Source organism: Oryctolagus cuniculus, chromosome 5 (genome assembly GCF_051225735.1).
Source record: "Oryctolagus cuniculus isolate XC-2025 breed Fujian yellow rabbit chromosome 5, ASM5122573v1, whole genome shotgun sequence".
NCBI classification, from domain to species: domain Eukaryota; kingdom Metazoa; phylum Chordata; class Mammalia; order Lagomorpha; family Leporidae; genus Oryctolagus; species Oryctolagus cuniculus.
The window spans coordinates 169542113-169568032 of NC_142871.1; the positions used below are offsets into that span (position 1 = coordinate 169542113).

Here is a 25920-nt window from a genome sequence, read left to right on the forward strand (position 1 = left end):
TGATGTTTAAGTACATATTTGAGTTTAAAATGTGATTTAACATAGAGGTGTGAAGAAAATAACAAGGCTTTTTAAAGCATTTCAAGATGTAGCCTTTTAAATAATATTTGTCATACATTTCAATGAAATATTTAAACAGTCATGAACCAAGTTTGAAGGCAATCTGTACTGGAACACTGAGGCAGGACAGCGTCCCCTCTCCAAGCAGCTGAAAGTGAGCAGCACCAGCAGCCGGCATCAGCAGCACTCCCTCCCCTCCCCTCGCCACGGATCACCCAGGACACACAGAGGAACCTAAGCAGACAGAGCTCTGTAGCCGGAAGCTGGGGCACTCACCTGCCTGTCTGCCCTGGGGGCCCTGCTCTGTAAGGAGAGACACGCATAGTGCCCACGCCTACGACTCCTCCAAGGGTACGTGAGCAGCTGTGCGACCGAGCGTTCAGCACCCACTAAATGCGATTTGAAGGGACTCTCCACGAGGGTTACCCAGACCTTGGTGCCCAGCCCCCAGTTCCTCTCCTGTCTGCGTGGACCATCTGTGGATGCTCAGCAGTGCCCCCCTTTGCAAGGAATCCGAGTGTGCTCAGAAGCCTGCGTCGCCTGTCCCGGGCTGTCCATCAGCCACGTGGATTTGCACACCACCTGTGACCTCTTGGATTCCAGGCCCCCACATGGAGAAGGCAGCGTGGCAGTAGAATTAAGAAACCAGACTTTGAAACCAGGAAGACTTGGATTAGAATCCTGGCTTCCTCTTTAAGACTTGGCTGACAGCTGTGTTTCTGAGACTAGCTTCTCTCTCTCTCTCTCTTTAAAGATTTATTTATTTACATAGAAGGAGAGGCAGAGAAAGAGAGAGAGAGGTCTTCCATCTACTGGTTCACTTCCCAGTTGGCCACAACGGCCAGAGCTGCGCCCCTCCAAAGCCAGGAGCCAGGAGCTTCTTCCAGGTCTCCCATGTGGATGCAGGCACCCAAGGATTTGGGCATCTTCCACTGTTTAACCAGGCCAAAGCAGAGAGCTGGATCAGAAGTGGAGCAGCCAGGACTGGAACCGGTGCCCATATGGGATGCCAGCGCCTCAGGTGGAGGATCAACCTACTGTGCCACAGCACCGATCCCCTGAACCCAGCTTCTCACCTTAGAAGTAAGCAGTGGGAACATCCTCTGGGAGACGCCCTTAGCGTCTCTCTCTCTCTCTCTCCTCTTCTGTCTCTGTATCTCTGCCTTCCAAATAAATAAATAAATCTTAGAAAAGGAGTATGCACAATTCAGCAGAGAAGCAAGATTTCGTTGCACACAAAATGGAAGCACCAAAGCTGACCTCGACAAGGTTTGGGGCCATCCCTTTACATGGACTGAGGCATGAGGGGTGGTGCCTGGGGTGGGGGTTAATTGAATATTCATAAGGGGATGGGATTTGGGGGCAGGGCTTGAGTGCTGCCCGTTTCCTTGTCCTTTTTTGGAAACCCGAAGTGTCATGGTATCAGGCAAATGATGGGAGTAGCAGTGGCAGCCATGGTGCCTATGACCTTACGATGAGCTAAAATCACCTTGGGGATGTTGGTTATTTTTGGCTGGCGCCAGTTCCCAGGAACAAGACAGCAGGAGCTGTGCTTTTCCAATGCACAGAAAAGGGGAGTTTCGGGTGGGGTAGGCGAGGCTGTAGGGAGGGGCCGGCTACTTCTCTGCCAATCAAGGTCCATAGCTAAAGTTTTCAGGAAACGTAATTAATATTTTCTCTAGTTACACAATATTCATTTTATGAGCTTATTCCTCCAGGGCGAGGGAAGCTCAGGTTCAGTTCACTCTTTCCTTGAGCTAGGCCTGAGTTTGGCACTACTTCTGTGGTGCCTGGGGCAGTGGAAGGGCCTGGCCCTTGGTCCGGTCTGCTCAGACCCAGCCCGGGTCATCAGACCTAGTGGTCCCCGATCCGCACATGAAGTTACCCTTCGGCCCTGCCCACGTGGCCTGTCCACTGACCAAGGTTTTCACTGTTCCTGGCAGCAAACTTTTTTCAGGTTTTTCTCCAAAGTTCTTCCTAGGAGGCAAAGCACAGCTGAAGAAGTGCTTCCCGTCAGAGAGCACACACAGCCCAAAGCAGGCAGGGACGGAGGGCTGAGCACATGAGCAGAGGCCGTAGCGGGAGAGGAAGGAGGCAGCTTTGAGGACATCTCTCTGAGTGACCGCTGGCCAGCATGTGGCCGGCCTGGCAGAAGCGTCTTCAAACACCTGTGGTTGGCATGCTGCACCCAGAGGAAAGCCTTAACTCGGGAACGCCTGTCCCAGATCAGCAGGCGATAGGACAGCCCAGATGGTGATGTGCAGCTGCTTTTTTTGGCACAGACGAGCATCACCAGGGTTTAGTTATCTGGGTAACAGTTGCTTTTAGAGATTGGATCCAATGCAGTCAGATGTGTACTGGGAAGAAAAGTTTAAGTAACAGAGTTTACACTGGTACCCAGGGGAGGTGTAGAATTACTTAAGAAAAGGCTCAAGGGCTCAAAACAGCCTTGGGGACACTCTGAGATGGAAACTCTTAAGATATGGATAATTTGAAAAATAATAAGGTATTTAGTAATAATAATTTGAAATAAGAAATTCAAATAACAGATTCACATAGAACAACATACAATTCAATTTAAGGCATTTGAAAAAGCATTTGAAAAAACACCTGCCGGGACGCTGACTCGAGTCCAGCCCTGTTGAGCGAGCACAAGCAGCCCGAGAAGCAGGATGACAGCTTAGTTTCCATCACTTCTATCGCTTGCTGTTTCGCACACTCAAAATTATTCTACGATTTTGGGCAGCCTAGATCCGAACTGCTTTCCTGAGCTGTGCGTTCCCGTCGGCTGCCAGGACTCTGTTCTCCCACGATCTTCCTGATGCACACAGTGTTGCCTGCTCGGTGGTGAGTCTGAGAAAGGAGACTCGCCGGGCGGGGCGGCTCAGGGAGGGGAGGAGTTTGGAGCTGCAGGTCAAGTAGCCCTGGGGATTCATCTAAACCCTGTGTGCTTTATCCGCAGGGCCACATCCACAGTGCCGGTTCCTACATCCCTCGCCTTCAACACAGCAACAAAACCAGGGGAGCTGGGAACGGGAAGGCAAGCCATCAGGGCAACCTCCCTGGGTCTCCTGATCGACCTCTGAGTACCCAGCAGAGGGGAGATGAGGTGGGTGTGAAGTCAGGGGAAGAACTGCCCAACCCCGGGAGAAGGCGTGCCGCTTTCTGCTTTCTTGAAAAAAAAAAAAAAAAAAAAAAACCAAGCGAACACTTTTGAGATCTGATTTCAGGGAGACGAACCGTGGCCAGGAAGGAAGTTGGGTACTGAAGCTGCCTCTCTCTGAGACCATAACAGGACGAGGGAGTATTTAAGAAGCTGTAATGATGAAGGTTTAATACACACTCTCCATAATGTATTTTTTAAAAAGTCTTTATTTATCAACTACCTAAACATATAGCTTTATCACACAGATCAGAAAGGCAATGTACATCCAAATTCATGACATCTAGAAGCACAGAATGTTCTAGAAGCACTGTCCACAGAATGTTCTGCCCAGTTCTGAGCCATTCTGCAAGTCCCAGCAGCAGCGTAGGACCAGCAGAGCGTGGGGTTTAAGCCAGGACACCTGGTCCTACCCACCAGCAGTGCCCTCACCATAGGAAGGGGGCGGGCACAGTAAAGGGGAGACGGAAGTGAACCCCACTGCCTATCAGGTCCTCCTATCTCAAAGATTCGGAAGCAAAGTAAGATTTTCTACCGGAAGAGTACTGGCCTGCTGGTCCTTCTCTTTCCTCTTCCACTCCCTCTTCTCCACTTCAGCTACACTTCGTGCGCATGCTCCTAAGAGCAGTGAAAATAAATACCAGGACGACTGCATTCATGTGGTGGGCTACTCACCATGGAGTGCAAGGGTGGACGAAGCAAACCTGCACTGACAGCGCTCAACCTCAACCACGGGGTGTGTGAAAAGCCACTTGCAAAATGCTACATCTGACAGAACAGCCTCAGTGCAGCCTTGGGGCGGCTGCTGCACGAGTCTCAGGTGTCTGAAACAAGCAAGAGAAAGAGCCCTTACGGAGTCGCGCCGTCTCGGAGGAGCAGGTGCCGTGGGGAGGAACGCGCACCGAGACGGAGGCAGGGACCTCGAGCTGCATCTTGGATTTCTACTGAAAACAAGGCTGCTGCAAGGAACATGGCCTTCCTGGTGCAGGACATCAACAGATGCAGGAAGTGTGAGTGCCAAGGCCACCACAGTTGCTCCAGGGGCATGGCAAGGCAGAGAAGCCTCGTGTGGACCCGAGCCGCAGGACCATCTTTTTCCAAAAAAAAAAAAAAAAAAAGTTTTGCAAGCACAGGTGAGAACCGCATGGTGCGTGTTGCTGTCTCCACCGCAGCATTGCACATTTTTTCTTGCCATGAACCCGGCTCTTTCTAGCTCAAACCCACTGGTCTGGGTGGGTTCTTTACAGGGCGACTGATTGTCTTGTGTTGTCCAGGACTGAAAGGTTCCAAGTGTTCAGGCGTGAACAAGTTGGTCACCTGGATCTCCAGAACATTCCAGAAGACATCCATTACCGCCCACGGTTTTACCGAACATGTGTTATCTCAAGAGCCAGAAACAAGCCAAGAGCCTGTCCTATGCCCGAGTTGTGCCTTTCCCTTCTGAGACCCACAAGCGCCTCCATTCTTTCCACACCATCGCCCCCTGAGGACACACTCAGCTGTGCCTTGTGAGTCCCACTTTATCAATCAAAGCATGAGGAAGCCACTCCCTTCCAGAGGCCTGAGACAACTGTCGGGATGCTCACAGCTCATCATGCTGAAGTTCATTCCCTCCCTAGCCCACAGGCTGCGACCCTCAAAATCTACCAAGTCGACGCACACGGCTATAAAGGCCAGAAAAAGAGCAGTGGCCCCACCAACAAGCACTGTTCCAGGAAATGCAGCTACATTGCAGAAGCAGCATACTATCCTGCAAAAGGAGAGAATTCACACAGCAACTGAAATCAAGCATCTGCTTGGAGAACTCCGAAGACGCCCACTCCCGGGACAGACCCTGCAGGAACTGTGGGGCCTGGGTGGATTCATATGCTCCAGGGAAGAGGGCCCTGTGGAACAGCAGTCCCTATGTTTGCCTTCATCTTGCCGTAGGATAATATACCCCAGAATACTGTGCATCTATAAGATGTATAAATTACTGCAGTTCATGGGACACAAGGCTGCCCAGTCGTAGCTGAGTGGCGACTGTGGTCTCTGAAGCCCCGGTGGGCACGTTGCAGGTGTAATTCCACAACACCCGCACAAGAATGAGGTAAATCTGCACTGGTAAGTAGAAGCATGGCCTAAAACCGTGTGACCCCAGGAGTTTTAAAAACAGTTTATGTCTGTTTATAGAGATGTGAAATGTGTTCACAGATTCCACTGAACTTCTATTGTGGACGATTTGGCTTGGGAAAAAAAAGGGATCCTTTATTTATTTTGTTCTTCTAGACTGGTTAGCTTTTCTGTGATTAGCACGTATGATTTGGCTGTAAAACTCCCTTCTAAAGATTTGAAGAAAAAGAAATGACATTCTGATGCTTCATTGCTTATGAAACTTGATAAAGCCTGTGTCATCCAGGGATACAGCAGGCATTTAATAAGGGATTGTGGAACAAATTAAAAAAAATACAGCTCAAACTAGGAGTGGCACATACTTGAGACTACCAAATCTTTAACCAAGCCTGGGAGTGACGGCAATTATTTCAAAGTATGAGAAAAATACTGGAGCAAAGCACCAGTCTATACAAGATGAGCAACAGAGAAGTGGTCAGGTTTACTTAAGTCCATATAGATCTCTGGGATTCTGTAAAATCGCGTGTTTAGAAAAGTCCACAAGTGGTAAGGCAGGCCCCGTCATACTGCGATTGCCATGAGGAAGCGTGTAACATACAAACTCAGCAGAAACAGTGCTCCGAGTGCAGTTATGCAATCCGAGTCCTGCCTTCGTGCGTCCTGCAGAGTCTGCCAACCTGAGGGCGCTGGCTCCCCCCGTAGTGTTGCCATGGATAACTAACCAATAGCCAAACAAAACAAACAGAAGAGGGGAAATGTAAATGTCATGGGGTTTCAGAAATGTATCTTCAGGACTTGTACTGCTGAAGTTCTGCCACTTTAATCCCTTCTTTCAGAAAATCATTTCAGCAATACTTTCTAAAGAATCCGAGGTGGGGGGAGACAAGGAAACAGAGATATTCCTAAGTGGTCATTATCAAAATGTCCCATCCAAGAGCAACCCTAATGCTTTTTGGCAACAGAGTCTACCAGCTGGCTTCCAGGGAAGGCCACGGAGAGAAAGCAGAGGGGAGGCAGGGCGAGGGCCCACCCTCATGAGAGCCTGGGCAGGTGGGGAGGTGGGCTACCCAAAGCTGTAGGCACAGCCTCGGCCGGCACTCAGCTCAGTTCCCTCGGGAAACCATTCCTGCAAGAACTGCAGCTCCTGCAGACATGCATACATTCTTTAGTAGTCTCCACTTTATAGACTTTCCTTCCCTGAGAAATGGGACAGCACTTTCAGGCTTTCTTTTCCTGAGTCCCTGGTCAACACCCAAATGCAAGTTTTCTCAGTCTTGAAGCCTGAACTAATCTACACCACAGGAAAAGACAGCATGTAAGTACGTGTAAACACACCACGAGGTCAGTTTTCACAGTTCTCGTCAAAGACGCAGCCGTGGTCTACTTGTTGGGCCTGGACGACTAGCGTTCCTTTTGCAGTAAGCTCGTCTGTCAGGCAAGTGGAGCTGACGCTCCCCACGCGTTCTTGCTGCGGTTCTCAATGCTGACTTACAGCCCCGTTTCTGAGTTCTTCAGAAGGAAGAGAGAGCAGTCAATCGGTGTCTTCGCCCAATATTTACAACTGCACAGCACAACTTGTCTTGATGCGCTTTCATTCCTGAATGGAAGAGTGGCGGATGGATCTGTGGTAATCCTCTGTGCTGCTGATGTGTTCAGGGACATCGTAGCCCCTCAGGAAATGTCCACTGTTTTGCTGAGCAAAGTAATACAGTTGTCTGGCTAGCAGAGGTTCTACCTTCAATAAGAGATTTTGAACACATATATTACCAAGGCGCTCTTTTTAATTGACTCATCATTAAAGAACTCGCATATTCTCAGGGACAGGAGAGTGAAGTCTAGCTGTGTGCTCCAGTTTGTGGAAGCATTTCATGTCTGGAGCCATCTCAAGAGTCAGCTATTTGTTAGTCCCTACGTGGAACAAGCTGTAACCACGATCTGCTCAATTCCGAGTTGACCCTCAGATCAAAGGCCATGGTGTTAAGTCAACTGCCACTTGACCCAACCAAGACTGAAGCAAATCAGGACAAATGATCAAATTGCAAAGAATTCCAAGGTGACATTCAGGGCAGTTTAGGGCAATGATTTTCCACAACTGCGGTTTGATAGGAATGAGGGGCTCAACCTGAATGACTTCAGATTTCCAGGTAATCTGATAATCCTAAATCCAAGTCAAGTGGAAAAGAAAGACACCAGACGCAAAAACTAAATTGCTATTGTGGGAAAAGAGAAGTTAACTGGCCTCAGATTTATCTAATCTGGTTATTAGTGTGGGCCACATTCACCAAAAGACAAAAACAAAATAACCCTCAACTTTCAGTTTGTCCTGAACCTACAGCATCTAAGACACTTTGCTTTCCGTCATACATAAGACTCGGCCTTTATGGAGCCTTGGGATGGAAGAAGCCACACAACAGCGGCATCTGAATGGCGTGCCTCCAGTCTTGGCTGCTCTATTCAAATCCAGCTTCCTGCTCACATGGCTGGAAAGCAGCTGAACCTGACTGGGCGCCCCTGCCACCGCTGTGGGAGACCCAGATGGAGTTCCAGACTCCTGGCTTTGGCCTGGCCCAAGCCCTTCCACTGCAGCCATTTGGAGAATGAACTAGCAGATGGAAGTGCCTCTCTCTCTCTCTCTCTCTCTCTCTCTTTCTCTCTCTCTCTCTTCCTCCTTCTCTTTCTGGCATTTGGCCTTTGAAATAAATAAATCCTTAAAAATTGATACTTTATAACATTTGATATATATATATATATATATATATATAACAACTGAAGCCTAACTCCTATGTAAATACCTGAAATTAATTAAATTCACAATAGAAATGAGTAGAACTCATGGGCCATACAACAGTGTTTTCAGGAGAGTTTGTGAACCCAACCTTGCCTGACGTTCAAGAGAGCCATTCCTTCCAGAAGCAGGCTTTGGCATCACTTTCCTAGATGCTGTCACCAATGCCAAGCTTACCTGGCCATTTAACAATCCCCACTGCCAATAAAGTCTCAACGACTACAGCAATATTATGTCAATCAGTGGGCAGGATTCACGAGGAAGCTCCAAAGCCTCTGGGATTATATTTTCAGTGGTTGGATTTTACAGTCAAGCGGGGGGGTGGGGGGTGGGGGGGGTGCGTTCAGGATGAGACCGTGTTTTCTTTCACTTTTCAATACCATCGGCACTAAAGGCTCATCAGAACTGTGGTATTCTGTGCTGTGCTTCTGCCTGGCCCTGCTCACCACGTGGGCCCATTACCTCATGAAGACAGGAAGAAAGGTAAAGTTTTCTAATTCAAACACCTTAGGTGTCTGTGAGTCCATTTTCCATGGCACGTTAACACTATGTGTTATCTGTATAAACCTTTCTATGAAAAACGAGGTTCACTTGCCATCACTGAATCTGTCTTAAACTCGGCCGGAGAATGTTCCGAGGGCCCTGCCTGCCTGAGTTCCTTGAAAGAGGCAGCCTCGGAAGAACGTAAGCCCATTAGTTAATTCATTTCTGAAAACCCAGAATTAAAGATGGGACTGGGATACATTTGGAGGGCACCTACGAAAATATACAGGTGAATTTGGGAAAAGCTTCTCCATCAAGTGAAGATATGGAGCTAGGATGGCATTTTAAATACTTACTTAGTTATTTATTTGAAAGACAGAGTGGCAGAGAAAGAAGTCTTCCAGCTACTGGTTCACTCCCCAGTTGACTGCTATAACCAGCCCTGGGCCGGGCAGGGGCCAGGCTGAAGGTGGGAGCCAGAAACTCCATTTGGGTCTCCCATGTGGTTGGCAGGGGCCCAAGCACTTGAGCCATTTTCTGCTGCCTTCCCAGGCGCATTGGCAGGGAGCTGGATTGGAAGTGGAGCAGCCAGGACTGGAACCAGTGCATCGTCATGGGATTCTGGCACTGCATGGGAGGCCTAACCGCTGTGGCACAATGTCAGCTCCCAGGATAGCATTTGAAAGCACTCACAGACATGGAGAATTTTCAAGGGGCAACATTTAGAATGAGTCCTTTAGAAATCTTATAAAATGGGACTACAGCAATTGCCCTGGAAAACACATCAGATGGGACAAGGGAGGCCCCTGGTGTCAGGGACACTGCTCCCGTCCCGCCCCAGCCCGTGACTGCCAGCCCCGCTCTGTGATGAGCAGAACTCAAGGCTGAGAACGTCAAGTGGGGCCCTGGGCTGTGCTGCTCGCTGGGCCACACTTCCTCCCCAGCTATTTTAAGGGCTACGTTTACCTTCCCAGGTCACTTGACCTTGGGTCTCTGCCCCCAGCAGGGAAACCAGTGTGGTTGTGAGCGAAGCTGAGTACTCACGTGAGCCGTGATGAGCTTCCTCTGCCTCTGAGGGTCTGGAAACTCCTCCCCGAAGCACAAGGTCACCTGGAATCTCGGCAGCGGACGGCCATGGTGAGCGAACGCTTGCAGCTCTGCAAAGCCCACAAGAAAGCCACACTCACAAACCCTCGTCGCCTGCGTGCCAGGTTCAACAGGAAACAAGCGCTTACTGTGACACAGAATTCTGCCCGAGGAACTGGGGCTCTGCGTCTCCCCCAGTGGGCCCTGACCCTGGAGATCCCTGGTCCACCACTGCAAGTTCAAGCTCATGGCCCTAGCTCTGCCTCGCTGATTCTTCCAGAGGGGAAAGACCTACAGCATCAGCGCCCTGCTCTGCAGTGCGCGGCCCAGGAGTCGGGAGGAGTGAAGGAAATGGCAAAGGAAGAAATGGCATCAAGTTAAAGCCAAAGACTCATATGAAGAAGAAAGTCTCATTTAAAGATGTCAGAACATTCTGACAGCCCAGCATTATTTTGCTTATTTATTTGAAAAGCAGGAGATAGGAGAGATGGAGAGAGAGAGAGAGAGAGAGAGAGAGAGAGAGAGAAAGCGAGATCTCCCATCTGCTGATTTACTCCCCAAATGCCTGGCAAAGCCAGGGGCCAGGAACTCAATCTGGGTCTCTCACGTGGGTGGCAGGGGCCCGACTACTTGAGCCACCATCTGCTGCCTCCCAGGGTGCTCGGTTGCAGGAAGCTGGCGTCATGAGGCCGAGCCAGGACCGCTGAGATGGGCTGTGGGCATCCCAAGCGTCTGAACTGCTGCCCCAGGTCTCTGCCCCCAGCACTGTTAATACAGCTCATGCCCCACCTAGGGCGTGCACACGGTCCATCCAGGAGGCCCAGGCACCACATGCGTGTGAGCGTGGTGACTGAGTGAGCACTGGCTCTGGAAAGCATGGTCCCACTGGGTGGTGGGAGCAAAACCCCCAACTGTATCACCCTGAACCGACTTCCCGGCTGCCCTGGGGACACAGCTACCACTGGAGGCGAGGACAGAGGTGACAAAGTCACACTGGGGCGCAGTCCTGGGGATCCACACCACACCCCAGAAAGGGCAGAAAACAGGACGTCTCTCGGAAAGACACTCTGCCCTGACACTGACCTGCGTCCCTTCGCCCATGCTCAGCGGGACTCCCACTCCAGGACCAAGAGCTGAGAATCTTAGCCACAAAAGACACACTGTTGCCCTGCGGCACTGAACCTCCTGCACGGCAGCTGCGCGCACATGCGCTTATCAGATGTGCAGCCCCAGGCTGTGCCTGTGGGGGCTGTCCCTTGTGGGGGTGCAAATTCTGAATGGGTAGATATCAAAGATTTCCACAGCTCTCTTCAACTGAAGAAGTTTCTAGCTAGCTCACAAGACTCACTGACTTCCTGCTGCTTTTCTTCAATTCAAATCAAACCCAACGGACTTAGTCAGAACGTGTAACCCGCACCGTGCTGCCGTGGTCTGAGAGTACACCCACACGGGCTGATCAGAATGGCGAGTTGGCACAATTCTTTGAAAAAAGTCCTGCCTGAAACACTTGACAGCGCGAGAATGTTCGCTGGGGCTCCTTCACCGTGCAGGAGCTGGCGGTCACAGCTGCAGGTTCACAGCGTCCTCCTTGAACATCAGGGAGGAAACAGTGCCAGCAAGCACAGCCCTGGGTTAGCGAGGAAGGACCGCGGGAAAGAACAACGCTTGCTCGTGGATGAATATCAATGTCCAGGTGCCCGTGGTGCCAGCATCCCGTGTGTGCACCCAGTTCCGATTGCTCCACTTCCCATCCGGCTCCCTACTAATGCACCCGGGTGTCTGCCAACCCCGTGGGAGACCCAGATGGAGTTCCAGGTTCCTGGCTTCCACCCAGCCCAGCGCTGGCCGTTGTGGCCGTTTGGGAAGTGAACCAGCAGATGGAAGATCTCTCTCTCTCTGTCTCTCAACTGCACAAATAAATCTTAAAAGGAATAAAGTCTAGGCAAGTGAATTCACAACCCCAGACTGCTACGAGGCATCTGCTTCTTGCCTGTGCACAGCTCTGGGTGTCACCTTACACTCGGTCACAAGCAAGGATTCGTTGTTTGTTCCTAAAACTTGCCTGGTGGTTGAAATTCAGACAGGCAAGTCCCATCCTCCTGGGATGGCTCCTGTAGATGGCTCTGGCCCTCTCCTGGCTTCAGGTCTGAAGACACCAATCCACACTCTGGGGGAAACCCAAGCTTGCGGGGGCCTAGCTTTGCAGGGCATGTGCTCTCTTTCTGGCTCTGGGACAGACACGGGGTGCCCCTCAGAGGCTGTTTGCTCCTCTCTGCCCCTCCCCCCACCACGAGCACTGCACTCTACAAGATGGACAAGCAGGACCGAGCCAGCAGAGGCTGGAACGCAGTCCTGCTGCTTCCAACACGGATGCCCAGCCCTGCGTGCCCTCCTCACGGTGCTGCAGCCCCAGCAACAGGCCCCTCCTCCCATGCCATGCGTCTTGGGGAAGACTTCCCACAGGTGGGTTTGTGTTGGGGACTCAAAGGAGAATCTGGAGGAGCTTATGCAGACTTGGGTCACATAAGCCCCAAAGGCAGAGCACATGTTGACATGCCAAGAGTACAGAGATGCCTCCTATTTTTATTTTAAATGCATCGAATCAAACAAGTACCTTCAGTGGTGTGGTGGTTCAGATGCCACTTGGGACACCCATATGCCATGTCAGTGTGTGTCTGGGTTGAAGTCCCAGCACCACTCTCAATTCCAGAACCCCGGGAGATGGCTCAAGTAATTGGGTCCCTGCAGCCTACATGGGAGCTCGGGACTGAGTTCTTGGCTAGAAGCTTTGGCCTGGCCATTGTGGGCATTTGAGTGGTGAACTATTGGATGACAGCACCATATGCCGGTCTCTGTATCTCAAATAACTAGACTAAACTGAATGAATGAAAAAGAACATTCAGGATCCAGAAATGCATTACGGGGTCTATTCAAAGGAAATTCAAAGAGACTTCTGCATTCTCATGTATATATCAGCACTATTCACAAGAGCCAAGACATGGAATCAATGAAGGTTTCCATCAGTGGATGAATGGATAAAGTGTGGCATAAATACACTTCGGAATACTCTTCAGTCACAAAAAAGAATGGGTGAACCTGGCAGATTTCAGGTTAAGTGGAACGAGCAGGTGCAGACGGACAGACAGTGCCTGATCTAAACCGCTGAACACGCTGAAGCTGAGCAGTGGAAGAGCGGCCACCAGGCCTGGGAGTGGGAGGGGAGACATCGGTCACACAAGATCCCAGCAGGAAAGCAGGAATGCCCTCGGGAGCGCTCCCGTGTGCCCTGAGAGCACAGGTGACCCCTGTGTCCTGGGTTCCTGGGAACTGCTAAGGGGCTTTATGTGTGCCCTGCACAGAACCAGAGGGGCTGACTATGTGGAGGGACGCGGACGTGACCCAGCTCCACCGAGCCGCCCCACGGCGTGTGAGTATTTCACACAACACGCCACACACGGTGAGAAGACACGCACGTCCTGGACGTGGAAGGCACGTGAAAACCCGAAGGACCGGGTGATTCGGAGGGGGCGGGACCTCCGGAAAGGCAGGGGCAGAAGCAGGCAGTCAGGTGGGCAGCGCGGCGCTCTCAGCCCCAGCCTCTGCACATGGAGCCTCGCCAAGGACGCGGTCAGTAGTTTCACCCAAACAGCGCCTGGCGAAGATAACCGCCATGAAATCAAAACGAGGGCAGCTCAGGGCGCTGGGCCTGGAAAATGTGATGAGCAGAGTCCCTGTGACAAGCCTCTCACCGTCCCCCGCGCTAAATCAGTTCAGCACACTCTGGCCCTGGCCCCACCTGTGGGGCGGCGTCGGCTCAGGATGACACATCTCAGAACCAAAAATGTTAACAATAGACTTCTAACCTTTACCATTTTTCTAGGAACCCGAAAAGCAGTGCAACGTCAGCAGATACGCCCGCGGAGCTCACATGGCCAAGGAGACCGAGCCCCGTTAGGAAGGGCCATTGGCTGAACGCCAGAATCTCAAGACGCCAGCCTGTGCCACAGGCCACCAGGGCGAGCTCAGCCGGACCCGCCTCTCCTGCCAGCCTCGGGGGGAGCAAAGCAGACTTCAGAGGTAGGAAGAGACGGGACGGGACAGAAACCTGTTCCGGTACCACGGCAGTGGACTCTATGGCCGACAGGCGGGACCCTGCCGTCTCTGATCCCCGCGGCAGGAATGCCACCACCTCCTCCGCCCCACCAGCTGAGATGCGGTACCTGAGAGGAACTGCTGTGTGTCAAAGAGCTTGCAGGTCTGGTCTCTGTCCAGTTTGTTGGGCCGGTCGCTGCACAGGGCCAGAGGCCCGTCCCAGTAGATCCTGCTCTGGCACAGTCTTTTGGCGTACAGCCCGTCGGGGGCCATCCAGAGGACCACGCCCCGCTCCAGGTGGCTCAGCAGCTTCTCGATGTTTTTCCTCTGCCCATTGTCCTCCGGGTAAGGGAACAGGACCTGGTCCAGGTTGCTGGCGTCGTAAGTGTGTCCGTGGGAGATCCGGCAGCCCTCGGGGCTGGACGTGGTCAGCTCCTTCACCAAGATTTCCCGGTAGTACAGGCAGATGTGCAGGCGGCAGTCTGCAAACAGAGCCGTGGAGGCAGGGCTAAGCGACCCAGCTGACTCCTGCAGAGCCTCTGGTGGCAGACTAGCGTCCCGGATGCTCCAGGAACAGGGAGAAGAGCCCGGCAGCACCCTCCTCTCACTGCGACTCGCAGACGGCGTGCGCGCATTCCACACCCCAAGAAGCCTACTTAATTGGCCCACCCAGTATCGTCTCAGTCTGGATGGCCTTAGGACTCATTTGGTTTTTGGAGGGAGAGTGGATTTTTTCATTAAGTGTCTGAAAAGCATGTTCAAGTCTTGTTAGGGGGCACCTTGCTAAAAACTTAACGGAGTTATTTTTTTTTCTTAAATGATGACAGTAGGAGTGGTCTCGTTTGTCTAAATACTGAGGCATGTGTCACACACTAGAATATATCTTTAAGCAAACCAACTCTGATCTTGGACAAGTTTAGCCCCAAATTTAATTTCTATTAGCAAAAAAAATAAATAAATAACAGGGGTCTGAAAAAAAAGGAAGCGTCTCTACACATGTGAAAGTTCCCTAAGTTACGCTGTGATGTCATTGAGGCAACACGTATGTCACCTGTAGGTGACTGAGCAGGCAAGGTGGACACTTGGTGTTCAGAGCCACGAGCTCCAGGCGGTGCAGGGGATGTTTTCAACTTTCCATTTTGGTTTTTCTGATTTTTAAATGAGTTTTCTACATGGGACACGTGCGATTTTTTTTATCATAAAATGACTCCTTGTGGAAAAAAAGGGATCATTGAGAAAAATGCTCTGAGTAGCAACACTGATTTTAAAGTCTGTGAGACTCCCGCCAGGTTCTGTGCGGCGTCTAAAAACGACCTAACAGGGCGCCTTCTAAAGCTTTCCACCAGGCGAGCTCATTCATGAAAATTTTACTAACCGTGGGAACCGCCTGCCCATCTCACCCAGATACACTGACGGTTCAAACTATGTTTGTGAGGGGCTCCCGGGGGAATGCAGAGGGCAGCCTCTGCAGGAATCCCGCGGGCACGGACTGATGGGACTCAAACATGAATGGGAATCGCCTTTCTCTGTGAAAAGAGCTCACGGCTGATCATTAGTCTCTCTCAGGCACACCAAAAAAAGAAACCCACAAAACCCTCTTATTCCTCAATGGCAGGTTTTGAGACCTAACCCACATCACTGTCGCTTCGATTTCTGCTGCCGTCAACAGAGCGCATTAGAAGGCACCCGAGGAGAGTGGGTGTTGGCCACTCAAGGTGACTCCCAGGGCAGGTTTCATTTCATTGAATGTCATCAGCGATCACGAGGTGCTGAGTTATAAATAGCTGTTATTTCCTACACGACAGGCACCCACACAAGTCTTAGATGCTCAAAAAAAAAAAAAGGTTTGAAAGTTTCTAAACGCAGAGCCAAGTGTCCCTGCTCAGGAGCGCCTCTGCCCAGGGAATTCCTCCCGCAGAGCCAGGACCCTGCCGCTAGTCTCAGCTCCCTGAGCCTGCAGAATTGAGTTGTATTTCCTTTAGCCGATTTTTAAAGTGGCCAGGACATGAGGTGAGAATGTCGGAGTTCTTCACTTTTAAGCTAAATCCCAATCCCACTTGAAATAACCCAAGATAGTATCTTTATGAAATCATGACAGGTAATACCGCACGTGCTTTGTAAACAAGCCTTCGGGGTCTCCCCGAAAGCAGGTACGATTTCTGTGGTGCAGGAATTCTTTTAGAGATGGGACTTTTAGAAAACCTGATTGAATCTGTAATTGGTTTGCAAGTTCTGTTCAAGTTCAGGGGAAAACCAGAGTGTGTGTTCCCTTCTGGGCACCAGAGTCTTCCAGAGACAATGACCCCCAGAAGCAGGTGTGGAAGGTCTGGTCATGGCTGAGCCTGGACAAAGGATGAGCTTTTCAGAGTGAGAAGTGCAGTTGCTTTCCTAAAAAGAGATCGCTTCGCACTGGGAGAACACTGGCAAGACCTCGGTGGAGTGTTGGCAAGCACCTGGGGCTGCACACAGCCGTGCCTCCTTCCAACCAGCACTGGCAGTGTCCGAGTCACAGGGAGCCTGGCTCCTCTGCAGAGGCCGTGCCAGCTGGGGGACGGGGAGCTCCTACACCTCCAGCCCCCACTGCCGCCACGCAGCAGAGGCCTGGCTGAGGCGCCTCCGGGACCGACCGCCGCACTCACCTGAGAGCGCCAGGGCTTCAGCAGACCTTATGCTTGGCTCAATGGGGATCCCGGGAGCCTGGGACTCGGGTGGGGCACAAGCATAAAAGGTTCCTGTCACCTGGCAACCTGCATTTGCAAATAGAAATCAGATGATGTCTACACAGAGTCCACCACGCCGGGAGGCCCCTGGGGCGGGCACGCAGCCTGGAAGGGACCTTTCAACCCACGCCCAGCACTCTCTAAGCACCAGGACCCGTGCCTGTGAGACCAAGACAAGCCAAGTGCAGCTGGGAAAACCAAAGTTGAGGGAGGAAGGGCTGCTGCTCAGCTTTGGAAGGAAACCAGAGCTCATTCTCTCCCTCCCCCTCTACCCCTCCCCCCACCCCCATCTGCACGCTGGGAAACTGAGACTCCGAGAGAGGTGGGTGGATGAGTCCCTGGCCACACGGCAAGCTGACGACAGAGCTAAGCACTCAGGTCAGGTGAGTTTTGGAGCCAGGGAGCCTGGTTAAAAGCCGACATGCTGTTTAGCCCACATGCACCTTGCCTGCTACTTCTGGGTTCAGGAGAGAAGCCCGTCTCCAGACAATACTGAGGGCTGCGTGGAACAGGAATAGAGATGTAGCAGAACCCAACGTGCTGGCACTGCACTTGGCACTCTCTGCGCTGTAAGGTGTCTATTCTGTTCTGCTCCATTCTAAGTGCTACTTCTTAACTAGCTACTAGGTCAGCAATGCCGGCTCCATTGGACACAAGTCCCAACTCCACAAACTGCTTTAGCATCGGCCGACTGTTCGGCTACGGCATGGAAAACCAGTCTTAGCTGCAAATCACTCTAGAAAAGCCAGTAAAACTGAATTACAAGCTTTTTAAATAAACACGCCACTCCATGCAAGCACTGAATCATGATGCATTTCTTCACTACCAGGAGTCAAGAGTGACCTGAATGTAAGTGGGAGAAAGAACGTGAGCGAGCCACAAGGGAGCAAGCTCTCCTGGAACACACGAAAGGCCAGTGTGCACTGGAGCTCGGCACTGCTAGCCAAGGAACCCAAACGTCCTCAGAGCTGTCTCACTGCAGGGAACACAGCTTGTGAACTTTCCTCTGCGTGGAGCTTCCGAGTTCTCCTGCTGACACAGTTCCGTCTGATGGCTGGGGAACTCCTGGGGACCCGGGACCACATCTAACAGGCAATGGGCAAGTTTTGGGAGTATCCACTAGGCAGGCACCGGGGGAGGCCGTCTAAATTTTTTCATGGTGTTTCCATGGCCTTCTTACCACTACCTCTAGCCCCAAGAGTGAGTGCAGTTAGCGAGAGAGACCATCTCCAACACCTCCCAGCATCTCTGCAGAGGAAGGGCTCGGACACTGCTGGAGCATGTACCCATTTTACAGATGGGTAGACAGAAACAGACTAGTGAGATCACGTGGCCCTCAGGCAGCACTGAAGGCAATCCAGGAGGGATGGCTGCCAAAATCCATCACTCTATCAAGATTATAAACACCGTGAAGGTTGTTCAGGGAGGATGCAAAAAGTTTGCGTGTTAACAAGATAATTTCAAAGAAAATGCAGACAGCTGGTTTTTTGTCTGACATTCTGTCTGGAAGGCTGGGCCTAGGGGTCCTGAGCTCTGGAATTGAACCCCAGCATTTCACTGTCAATGGGTCACCTGGACATATTAGTTAGATTCTGTGAACTACCACAATCACCTCTATTTCTGGCTGCCTGGAATGTTCTCTGGGGTGTTTAAATAAGCCTTCTGGTGCCTAGCACTGTGGCATAGTGGGAAAACTGCTGCCTGCATTGTTGGCATCCCATATGGGTGCCAGTTTGAGTTCTAGCTGCTGTACTTCCAATTCAGCTCCCTGTTAATGCACCTGGGAAAGCAGTGGAGGATGGCCCAGATGCTTGGGCCCCTGCACCCACGTGGGAGACCTGGAAGAAGCTCCTGGCTCCTGGCGTCAGATCGGCCCAGCTCCAGCAGTAGTGGCCATTTGAGGAGTGAACCAGCGGATGGAAGACCTCTCTCTCTCTCTCTCTCTCTCTCTCTCTCTCTCTCCGTCCCCTGTCCCTCTCTCTGCTGCACTGGCACTATTCCAGCAGCCTCTGAGGAGGGCTGATGTGCTACGGTGCAGCCCAGGACAGGATGGGAGGAGTCCTCACTGCCCTGCGGCCAAGTTCACTCTCCTTACCGTTTTCACAGGTTGGGCCTTGCCAGTGGTGGCTGCGGGGGCCAAACGTCACGGGACATTGATAGGGGATTTCTGGGTGTGGCTGATCGGGGACGTAATCCCTCCAGCTGCGGTCGTGGGGCGGCATCATGTAGTTATGAACCTGCTAAAGGAACACAGGAGGAGCTGCGATGGGAACCTCGGCACTCGGCAGGGTGGGCGGGGTGGGAGAGTGCTCTCCTAGCCTCCCAGCTCCTCAGGGAATCCCTGCTTGGTTGGCAGCCAGATCATTTATCGTCCGAAAAAGCTGGAGTCAATCGTTCAACGTACTAGATGGAAGCCAGCCACGGAGGATCAAAAAAAAATTAAATTAAAAAATAAAAAGCACAATGGAGACACTGTTGTTAAGGAGTGATTTCTGCAAAGCCTCATCATATGGTTAAACCTGGCACCAGGAGTGCTGCAGGGGGATTCGCCTCTTACCCTCCAAAGCAGATGGGACAGAGCTGCGATTCACAGCGGGAGGGGTGGGGCGATCAGCTGCCTTGTGGTTTCACATGACAGAACAGCACTTCCAGAGTCCTGGACTTGCACAAAAGGCCTGTTTCCCAGAAGGTCAGTGGGAGAAGTGCATCCTAACAGGCATCTCACCCGGCCCTCCCCGACTCAGCCCACTCCAGCAGGAGCGCCACGTGGACAGGCACGCTGCCTGGACCTAGCACACATCCCGGCTGCTGCTGCTGCTGGCGCGGTTTCCCCGCCCGGTGGGGCCAGCCAGCTTCGTGTGGCTTCACACAGACCCAGCCGTGTGACCTCCGCCGTACCTGGGCTGGGAGCGAGGTGTAGGGAGCCGTCATGGTGTAAGGGTGGCCCATGGTCATCTGTGGGTCCTCCAGCGCGAGCTGCTTGGCCCCTTTGTGGTTGGGAGAAAGGGAAATGGCACAGAGTGAAAAAAGGAACTGACTGAATTCAACGTCAAGTCTTGGAAAAATACCTGGGGCTTGAATTCTTAGAATGCACAGCATGGTGTTGACAAATAAGGCATTTTTCCCCCCAGTAAGTCTCTTGGGCAGTTACTTGAGGCACTGCAGTGGGACAGGGACAGAAACAAATGAAAGCGCTGCGTGCAAATGTGCCTTGTGACTCGATGGCCCTGCAGTGAGATGCCTGCCAGGTGAGGTCATCTGTCTGCTCTGTTTACATGCAGGTTCCTGGAGTCTGGTCCAGACACTCAGGTCCAAGGATCTGCATTCTTAACAAGCACCGCCCCCCCCCACCCCGCTAACCACATCACACTCGACAAGGTGACATTCTGTTATCATAAGTGGTAGTAATATACTGCCAACACTTCCCTTCTACGAGAGCGTTCCTTCCTAGCGACTGTTAGACACGTGTTCAAGCTTTTGTTAATAGACTGGACTAATTGGAAAACACACACTTAATGCACATACACACACACACACATAGACGCTTGGGGTGTGAGAAATCTTCCTACACCTTTGCCACAGCAGCCGCAACTTCTGACCACAGAGCTTGGCCCGAGAGCCTGGGGGGCTCACACAGGACGCGGGAGGCAGGCAGGCTATGGAAAAGGCAAAGGCAGCCAGTGGCTCCCGGAGAGGCGGGTCCTGCGAGCATGAGGCCGATTCTCCGCTGGGACCCCAGTGCAGGGAGGCCCCTACCTTTCTTGGCTCCCTCGGGGACGATCCTGTACACTTTGTAGGGGTCTGAGATGTCCAGCTGGCTCCTCTCCACCAGCTCCTCAAAGTCATTGCTCTTGTTCAGGGCACAGCGCAAGCGCGTCTTCCAGGTGGGAGGGTCCGGCTTATCGATGCCTTCTCGGAACTTGCCTTTAAATAGTGCCCAAGCCTGGCGGGGAAGAAAGAGCAGGAAAAGTCAGAATGCAGGTCTTTTTAAAAAAGAATGCAGGAATTGAAGTTCTGAGAGAGAGAGAGAGAGGGAGGGAGAGGGAGAGAGAGAGAATGGTACCTAGGGCTCAGAGCCTGAGACAGAGACACAACAGGTGTTCTCTAGGAAAACTACTTTTTCACTTTGGAGCCTGTCCTTGCCAAGTTAGCAACGGCTGCTTTGAACATTGCTGGGAGTTCTGGAAGTGGGAGGTATGCGGAGGCTCCTGCACTGGCCCTCCCCACTAGCGTCTGAGGCAGGCTTCGCTGGGGCTGGGACAGAGCTGCTCAGAGTCCAGATGGATGGTCACACAGTTGGGTGCCCTGACAGCAAAGTCCCCTCCCCTGCTCTGCCCACACGTGGGGGCTGGGTCCCAACCAACAGTGCACTGGGTAAACTCCCTTGGGGAAGACAGTCATGGAGGCGGCACTCGTAGAGGGCAAGGAAGGAGAGACCGAGAGAGAGAGAGAAGGAGAGAGAGAGAGAGAGGCGCTCTGGGACAGAATAACCAGAGCAGAGTGGCAGAGTTGAGGGGCTGAGAGATCTAGAATAGAGAGAAGAGAGACCTGCAGCAGTGGGGAGTGGAAATCCAGAGGGAGAAACTCAGGGAGAAAAATAGAAAACAACGTCAGGGACAGGAGAACAGAGACAGATGGAGCACACTCAGGGCTGCACACAGTAGGGCCAGAGACGATGCACCAGGGCTGTACACAGTAGGGTCAGAGATGCACCAGGGCTGCACACAATGAGAGTCAGAAACACACTCAGTGCTGCACACGGTAGGGCCAGAGACGCACCAGGGCTGCACACAGTAGGGTCAGAGATGCACCCAGGGCTGCACACAGTAGGGTTAGAAATGCAGCCAGGGCTGCACATGAGAGTCAGAGACACAGAGCTGCACACAGTAGGGTCAGAGACACACCAGGGCTGCACACTGTAAGATCAAAAAAGCAGCCAGGGCTGCACACAGTGGGGTCAGAGACACACCAGGGCTGCACATGAGAGTCAAAAACACAGGACTGCACACAGTAGGGTCAGAGACACACCAGGGCTGCACATGAGAGTCAGAGACACAGTGCACACAGTGGGGTCAGAGACGCACCCAGGGCTGCACAGGTGAGACATACATTGGCCAAAGGAGGAGAAATAAAGGAGCCTGCAGAGATACAGTTAAGACCTCCCGGGCCGTCCAGCGCCACCCTGACCCACTCCCCAAGACCATCTGTCTTGTGTCCCACTCCCCGGGTGGGCCCGCGTCCCAGGCTCAGGTCTGGACAAGGAGTGGACACTTCAGCTTCTCAGGTGACTGCATCACTGGGGAGCCGAGTCCCACGCACGGCCTCGCCCGTGGCCGCCCGACCCGCGCCTCCCTCCACCCGGCCCGCTCGGCGGAGTCCGGCACGGGGCCGAGTCTGCCTCCCCCGCCCCCGGCCCTGCCCGCGCGCCCACCTTGAAGAGGGCGGCGTCCTCCTCGCGGTTGTAGTCCTGCTTGCCCGCGTGCTTCCAGGGGATGCGGAAGACGCTCTTGTCCTCGTTCTCCCACACCAGCCCCGGGTACTTGCCGCTGTCGATCTGGTCGATCAGCCACTGGCGGAGCTTCCCGTTGCCGCAGCTCACCGCGCTCATGCCGAACTCCGCGCCCCGGCCGCCGCCCTCCAGGTTCATGCCCGGCGTGCCCCGGATCCGCCTCCCGCACTCGCCGCGCGCGCTGCAGGCCAGAGGAGAGCCGGGCGTCAGCCGCCGCCCCAGAGCCCTGGCAGTGAGCACGCGGCCCCCCGAGCTTCCGAGGCTGCGGAGCGCGCGCGCGCAGGGTCAGGGGCCAGAGGACCACTCCCCGAGAAGGCACCTTAGCATCCCGAGCGCGCCCGCCGGGAGGCCCTCCTCCGGCCCCACCTTCTCGCACACTCCACAGAGCTAAGGGCTCCCCGGACGCACACCTTTTTGGGGCTCCCCAACTCCTCTGGCGGCTCGATCGCCGTTCCCGCCTCCCTGCGCTTCCCGGGGTGTCCCCATCCCATTTCCTGCTTCCCCCCGTTTTCACTCTGGCCCAGTCCTCAGCTCACACTCCCTCGGCGGCCCCCACGCGCGGAGGACCCAGCTCCTCCCCGCCTCCAGCTGTCGCGTCCCGCACTCACACTTTAGCCCCCCAACAACCCCTGGCTAATGATGACTAAGCGGCCCTGGAAGCAACAAGTGGCCGACAGCCGGCGCTAGGCAGAGAGCGCGGCCAAGCAGCGGGAGATTCCGGCGGCGTGCAGAGCCGCAGCCGGACCCCGGCGGTCGGGGATGGAGCCCGGGAGGGCACGGGGCAAGGGTTGAGGCGGCAAAGCTCCGGGCTGCTCGTCCCTTAGCCGGTAACCGCCGCACCCGACGTCGCGGGGAGTGTGGGTCCCTTAGGAACCGGGCGCAGGAGTGTCGCCCCGGAGTTGATAGGTCCAGGGGCCGTGCCCCGCGGGCAGACTTGCCGCTGTGCCGGAGTTCTTTAGGCGGCCTGGCGTCCGCCACTCCAGGGCCCCCGCCTGGCCCGGCAGCTCCTGCCTAGCGGCGCGCGGCGCCCCCGGGACGTGGCGAGGATGCTGAGAGCGCCCGCACTGCTCTCCTCCGGGCCGGCCCAGGCGCCCGGGCGCAGGGCAGGTGGGGTGGAAACAGGGGCGCCCCACTGGGGTGCGCTCTCCCTACAGCCGAGCCGGGGTCTCCCCAGCGCGGCGCCAGGACGGACCCTCACCACCACCACCAAGTGGACCTCCTGGCTCTGCCACGCCGGCCTCGCGCCCCCTCCTCCTGCCCGACTCCAGGCCTTACCTCGCCCAGGACTGGGAGTCGAGGGCTGCGGTGGGTGCCAAGTTCAAGTGGAGAAACTAAGACTGCGAGGTGAGAAAGAGGAACTTTATAGAGCTCGAAAGCCGCGCTGGGGCGGAGCCTGGGGTGGGCGGGCTGGGGGCGGCTCCGCCCGCGGGGCGGTGGGGGAGGTCGCGCGCGCGCCGGGGCCGCAGGCGCCCTCCGCGAGCACCCTAGCCCGAGGGAGAGCGCTCCGCAGGCCCCGGGCCCGCGCGGCCTCGGGAACCGTGGCCGGGGGCCGTTTCCCGCGAAGGGGCGAGGCGCGAAGCCGGGCTGTCGCCTCCGAGCCGGGACCGGCCGCGCAGCGCAGCAGGCGCGACCTACAGCTCAACCGACGGCCGCGGTGTGGCCCGGGCGGGAAGTGGGGGTGGGGGGCGTGCCGGAGCGGGAAGCCGAGGCGCAGGGGCTCCGCTCGCCCGGCGCCGTCCCCCACGACCCCGGGAAGGCTCCCACGTGGGAGGTCGGGGGCCAGGGTCGGCGCCTCCGGGGCGCGCGCTAGGAAATGGCCCGGCCGCCTCGGCCGCTCAGCGTGCTGGCTCTGCCCCTGGTGGCGAGTGGGGGCCCCCGGCGTGTCCACCAGCACCCGGTGACGGGGAGGGGGCGAGGGAACCCCGACGTGTTCGGTCACTTCCGGATTCAGGTCACCTCGGAGTGACACGGCCGTGCACCTCCACGCCGGTAGGAAGTGCCCGAAATAAGAGCAGTGATGCTCCAGTGGGCTTGCAGCGGGTGGGCCAAGCTGCCTTTAATCGCCGCGCGCTCCGACCTTTCGCCCTCTGAACTTTCACCTCGGCGGGGGGATGCTCGGAGCCTGTGTTCAGGTAAACCCTCGAGTTCTTAGATCATCGCCGCCCAGCTCAGCTCCAGTCAAAGATTTCACTTGTCTCAGTGTTTCTTTTCATCTGCTAGGTTAGGTCAGTGTCTTCTAGTGGAAGGGGAAAAAAAAACCCACGTAAGTGTAGGCTGGAGCAAACAGCCGCGAGGGTGTGGATCGGTTGTAGGCTTCCTAAAACCAGAGGCCTTTCTCAGAAGTGAACAGGATGCCATGTTTTATTTCACCCGAGCGAAGTTTTCCATGATCAGACCCGTGCGGTGCTGTAAACAACAGGGTTTCATTACAGGAAAAGCGATCTGGTCATAACCTGTTTTTCTTTCTTTCTTCCTCCCCGCTCACTGATTAATTCATTCAACAGATATTTTGGGGCGCCTCCTTCTTGTTGGGAACGGGCCGGGCAGTTGGTACCCATCACTGAACAAGGGCAAGGTCACGGTCTTCCTGTGACCTTCCATAGCTCTGAGCAGGTTCATTCTCCCCAGAGTGGTCAAAGCCACACACCACACAGACTGGTAGAGGCAGCAACGGCCCGCAAGAGCCTTCCGGACAGCGGGACAGCGGACGGGTTCTCCTCACTCATCCATCCCTGCCTTAGAGGCTCACAACAACGGCAGCCCCGGAGCCTTCCTGAGACTTCGCCAGGCGACCGCCTTCTGAGATGTGATTGCTAATCTTCAACGCCATCTTCTGGCTTACTCATTTGCCATATCGATCCACCAGAAGTGATTCTTTTTTTTTTGGTGATGGGGTGAATACAAAGAATTTAATATTTTAATGACTTAAGCTCTTGGTGTCCTCTTTACCCTAGGATGGGGGGGGGGGAGGAGTGACCAGGCAGGTGCTGCCAATTAGTCACCATGGACTTTTACTTGGTAGTCATCAGTGAAACAAAAACTGGCAAAAGTTTTTCAAGTGGGAGCCCTCCTCCACCAACTTCCCCTGGCCTTGAGAAAATCAACTGTGTTACTCGGGGAAAAGAGTAGATATTTATCTTCAAAATGTTACAACTTGTAGAAAAACTTAAAAAACAACAAATAGGACCTCAGTAATTGAATGTCTACCCTAACAAAGTCTGCTCGTGACATCATATGATGAGTGAGGTTATTTAATTCCATGGTTAACCAGATGAGGTGCTGTTGTGAATGCAGGCCAAACTGAATGGAGAATTTCAGGTTTCACTTCACAGTTGTCATAACAAGACTGTAAGGAAACTTCAGTTTACCTAGGTTAGATAGTATAAAAATTAATCAAAATTATAATTCACACAAATGAAAACAATTTTTAAGATTTATTTGAATTGTTCGAAAGGCAGAGTCACAGAGAGAGGGGGGGATATAGAGAGAAAGATCTTCCATCTGCTGGTTTCACTCCCCAAATGACACCAGCGTCCAGGGCCCCCCAGGTTGAAGCCAGGAACTGGGAGCTCCATCTGGGTCACTCACGTGCATGATGGGGGCCCAAGTGCTTGAGCCATCTGATGTGGGATGCCGGCATCCTGGGGAGTGGCTTAATCAACTGTGCACCAATGCCAGCCCAAGAACATCTAGGAAAAACCCAAACTGTTGTGGACAGCACTGTTTTATCAATGATTCATTCTTTAAAAGGATAGGGGACTATAAATTAGTTTTAAAAAATGCAATTATAGGGGTTGGCACTGTGGCACAGCAGGTTAATGCCCTGGCCTGAAGCGCTGACATCCCATATGGGCGCCGATTTGAGACCTGGATGCTCCACTTCCGATCCAGCTCTCTGCTACGGCCTGGG

The 25920-nt window shown here is 53.7% G+C and overlaps 1 protein-coding gene and 1 long non-coding RNA gene across 5 annotated transcripts; one reads left to right on the top strand and one right to left on the bottom strand.

The window, feature by feature from the left end:
* Positions 1-3414: 3414 nt before the first annotated feature.
* Positions 3415-23422, bottom strand: IRF4 (interferon regulatory factor 4). Of its 4 annotated transcripts, none has more exons than XM_008248487.5 (9): positions 23286-23422; positions 21933-22191; positions 20258-20444; positions 19400-19488; positions 18597-18738; positions 16421-16528; positions 13910-14263; positions 9648-9760; positions 3415-7070 (listed from the first exon to the last, which is right to left on the bottom strand). In XM_008248487.5, the coding sequence occupies exons 2-9, from the start codon at positions 22146-22148 to the stop codon at positions 6927-6929; spliced, it is 1353 nt and encodes a 450-aa protein (XP_008246709.1). In that variant the 5' UTR covers positions 22149-22191; positions 23286-23422; the 3' UTR covers positions 3415-6926. The 4 variants fall into 4 exon arrangements, with proteins under 4 accessions (XP_008246709.1, XP_002721677.1, XP_008246711.1 ...); XM_002721631.6 differs by having other exon boundaries at positions 18597-18741; XM_008248489.5 differs by lacking the exon at positions 16421-16528 and having other exon boundaries at positions 18597-18741.
* A 539-nt stretch (positions 23423-23961) lies between these two features.
* LOC138849847 (uncharacterized) lies at positions 23962-24939 on the top strand. Its single transcript, XR_011389077.2, has 2 exons — positions 23962-24142; positions 24639-24939. It is a non-coding gene; the product is annotated as an uncharacterized LOC138849847 (long non-coding RNA).
* The last annotated feature ends 981 nt before the right edge of the window (positions 24940-25920 follow it).

What these genes read in the sequence shown, in the direction of transcription:
- IRF4 (XM_002721631.6), bottom strand. Translation starts at nt 22,148, where the DNA reads ATGAACCTGGAGGGCGGCGGCCGGGGCGCGGAGTTCGGCATGAGCGCG. An exon ending in AGGACGCCGCCCTCTTCAAG is followed by an intron (nt 20,445 to 21,932) that starts GTGGGCGCGCGG and finishes CTTCCCCGCCAG; the next exon opens with GCTTGGGCACTATTTAAAGG. An exon ending in CACACAGCAGTTCCTCTCAG is followed by an intron (nt 9,761 to 13,909) that starts GTACCGCATCTC and finishes TGGGCTTTGCAG; the next exon opens with AGCTGCAAGCGTTCGCTCAC.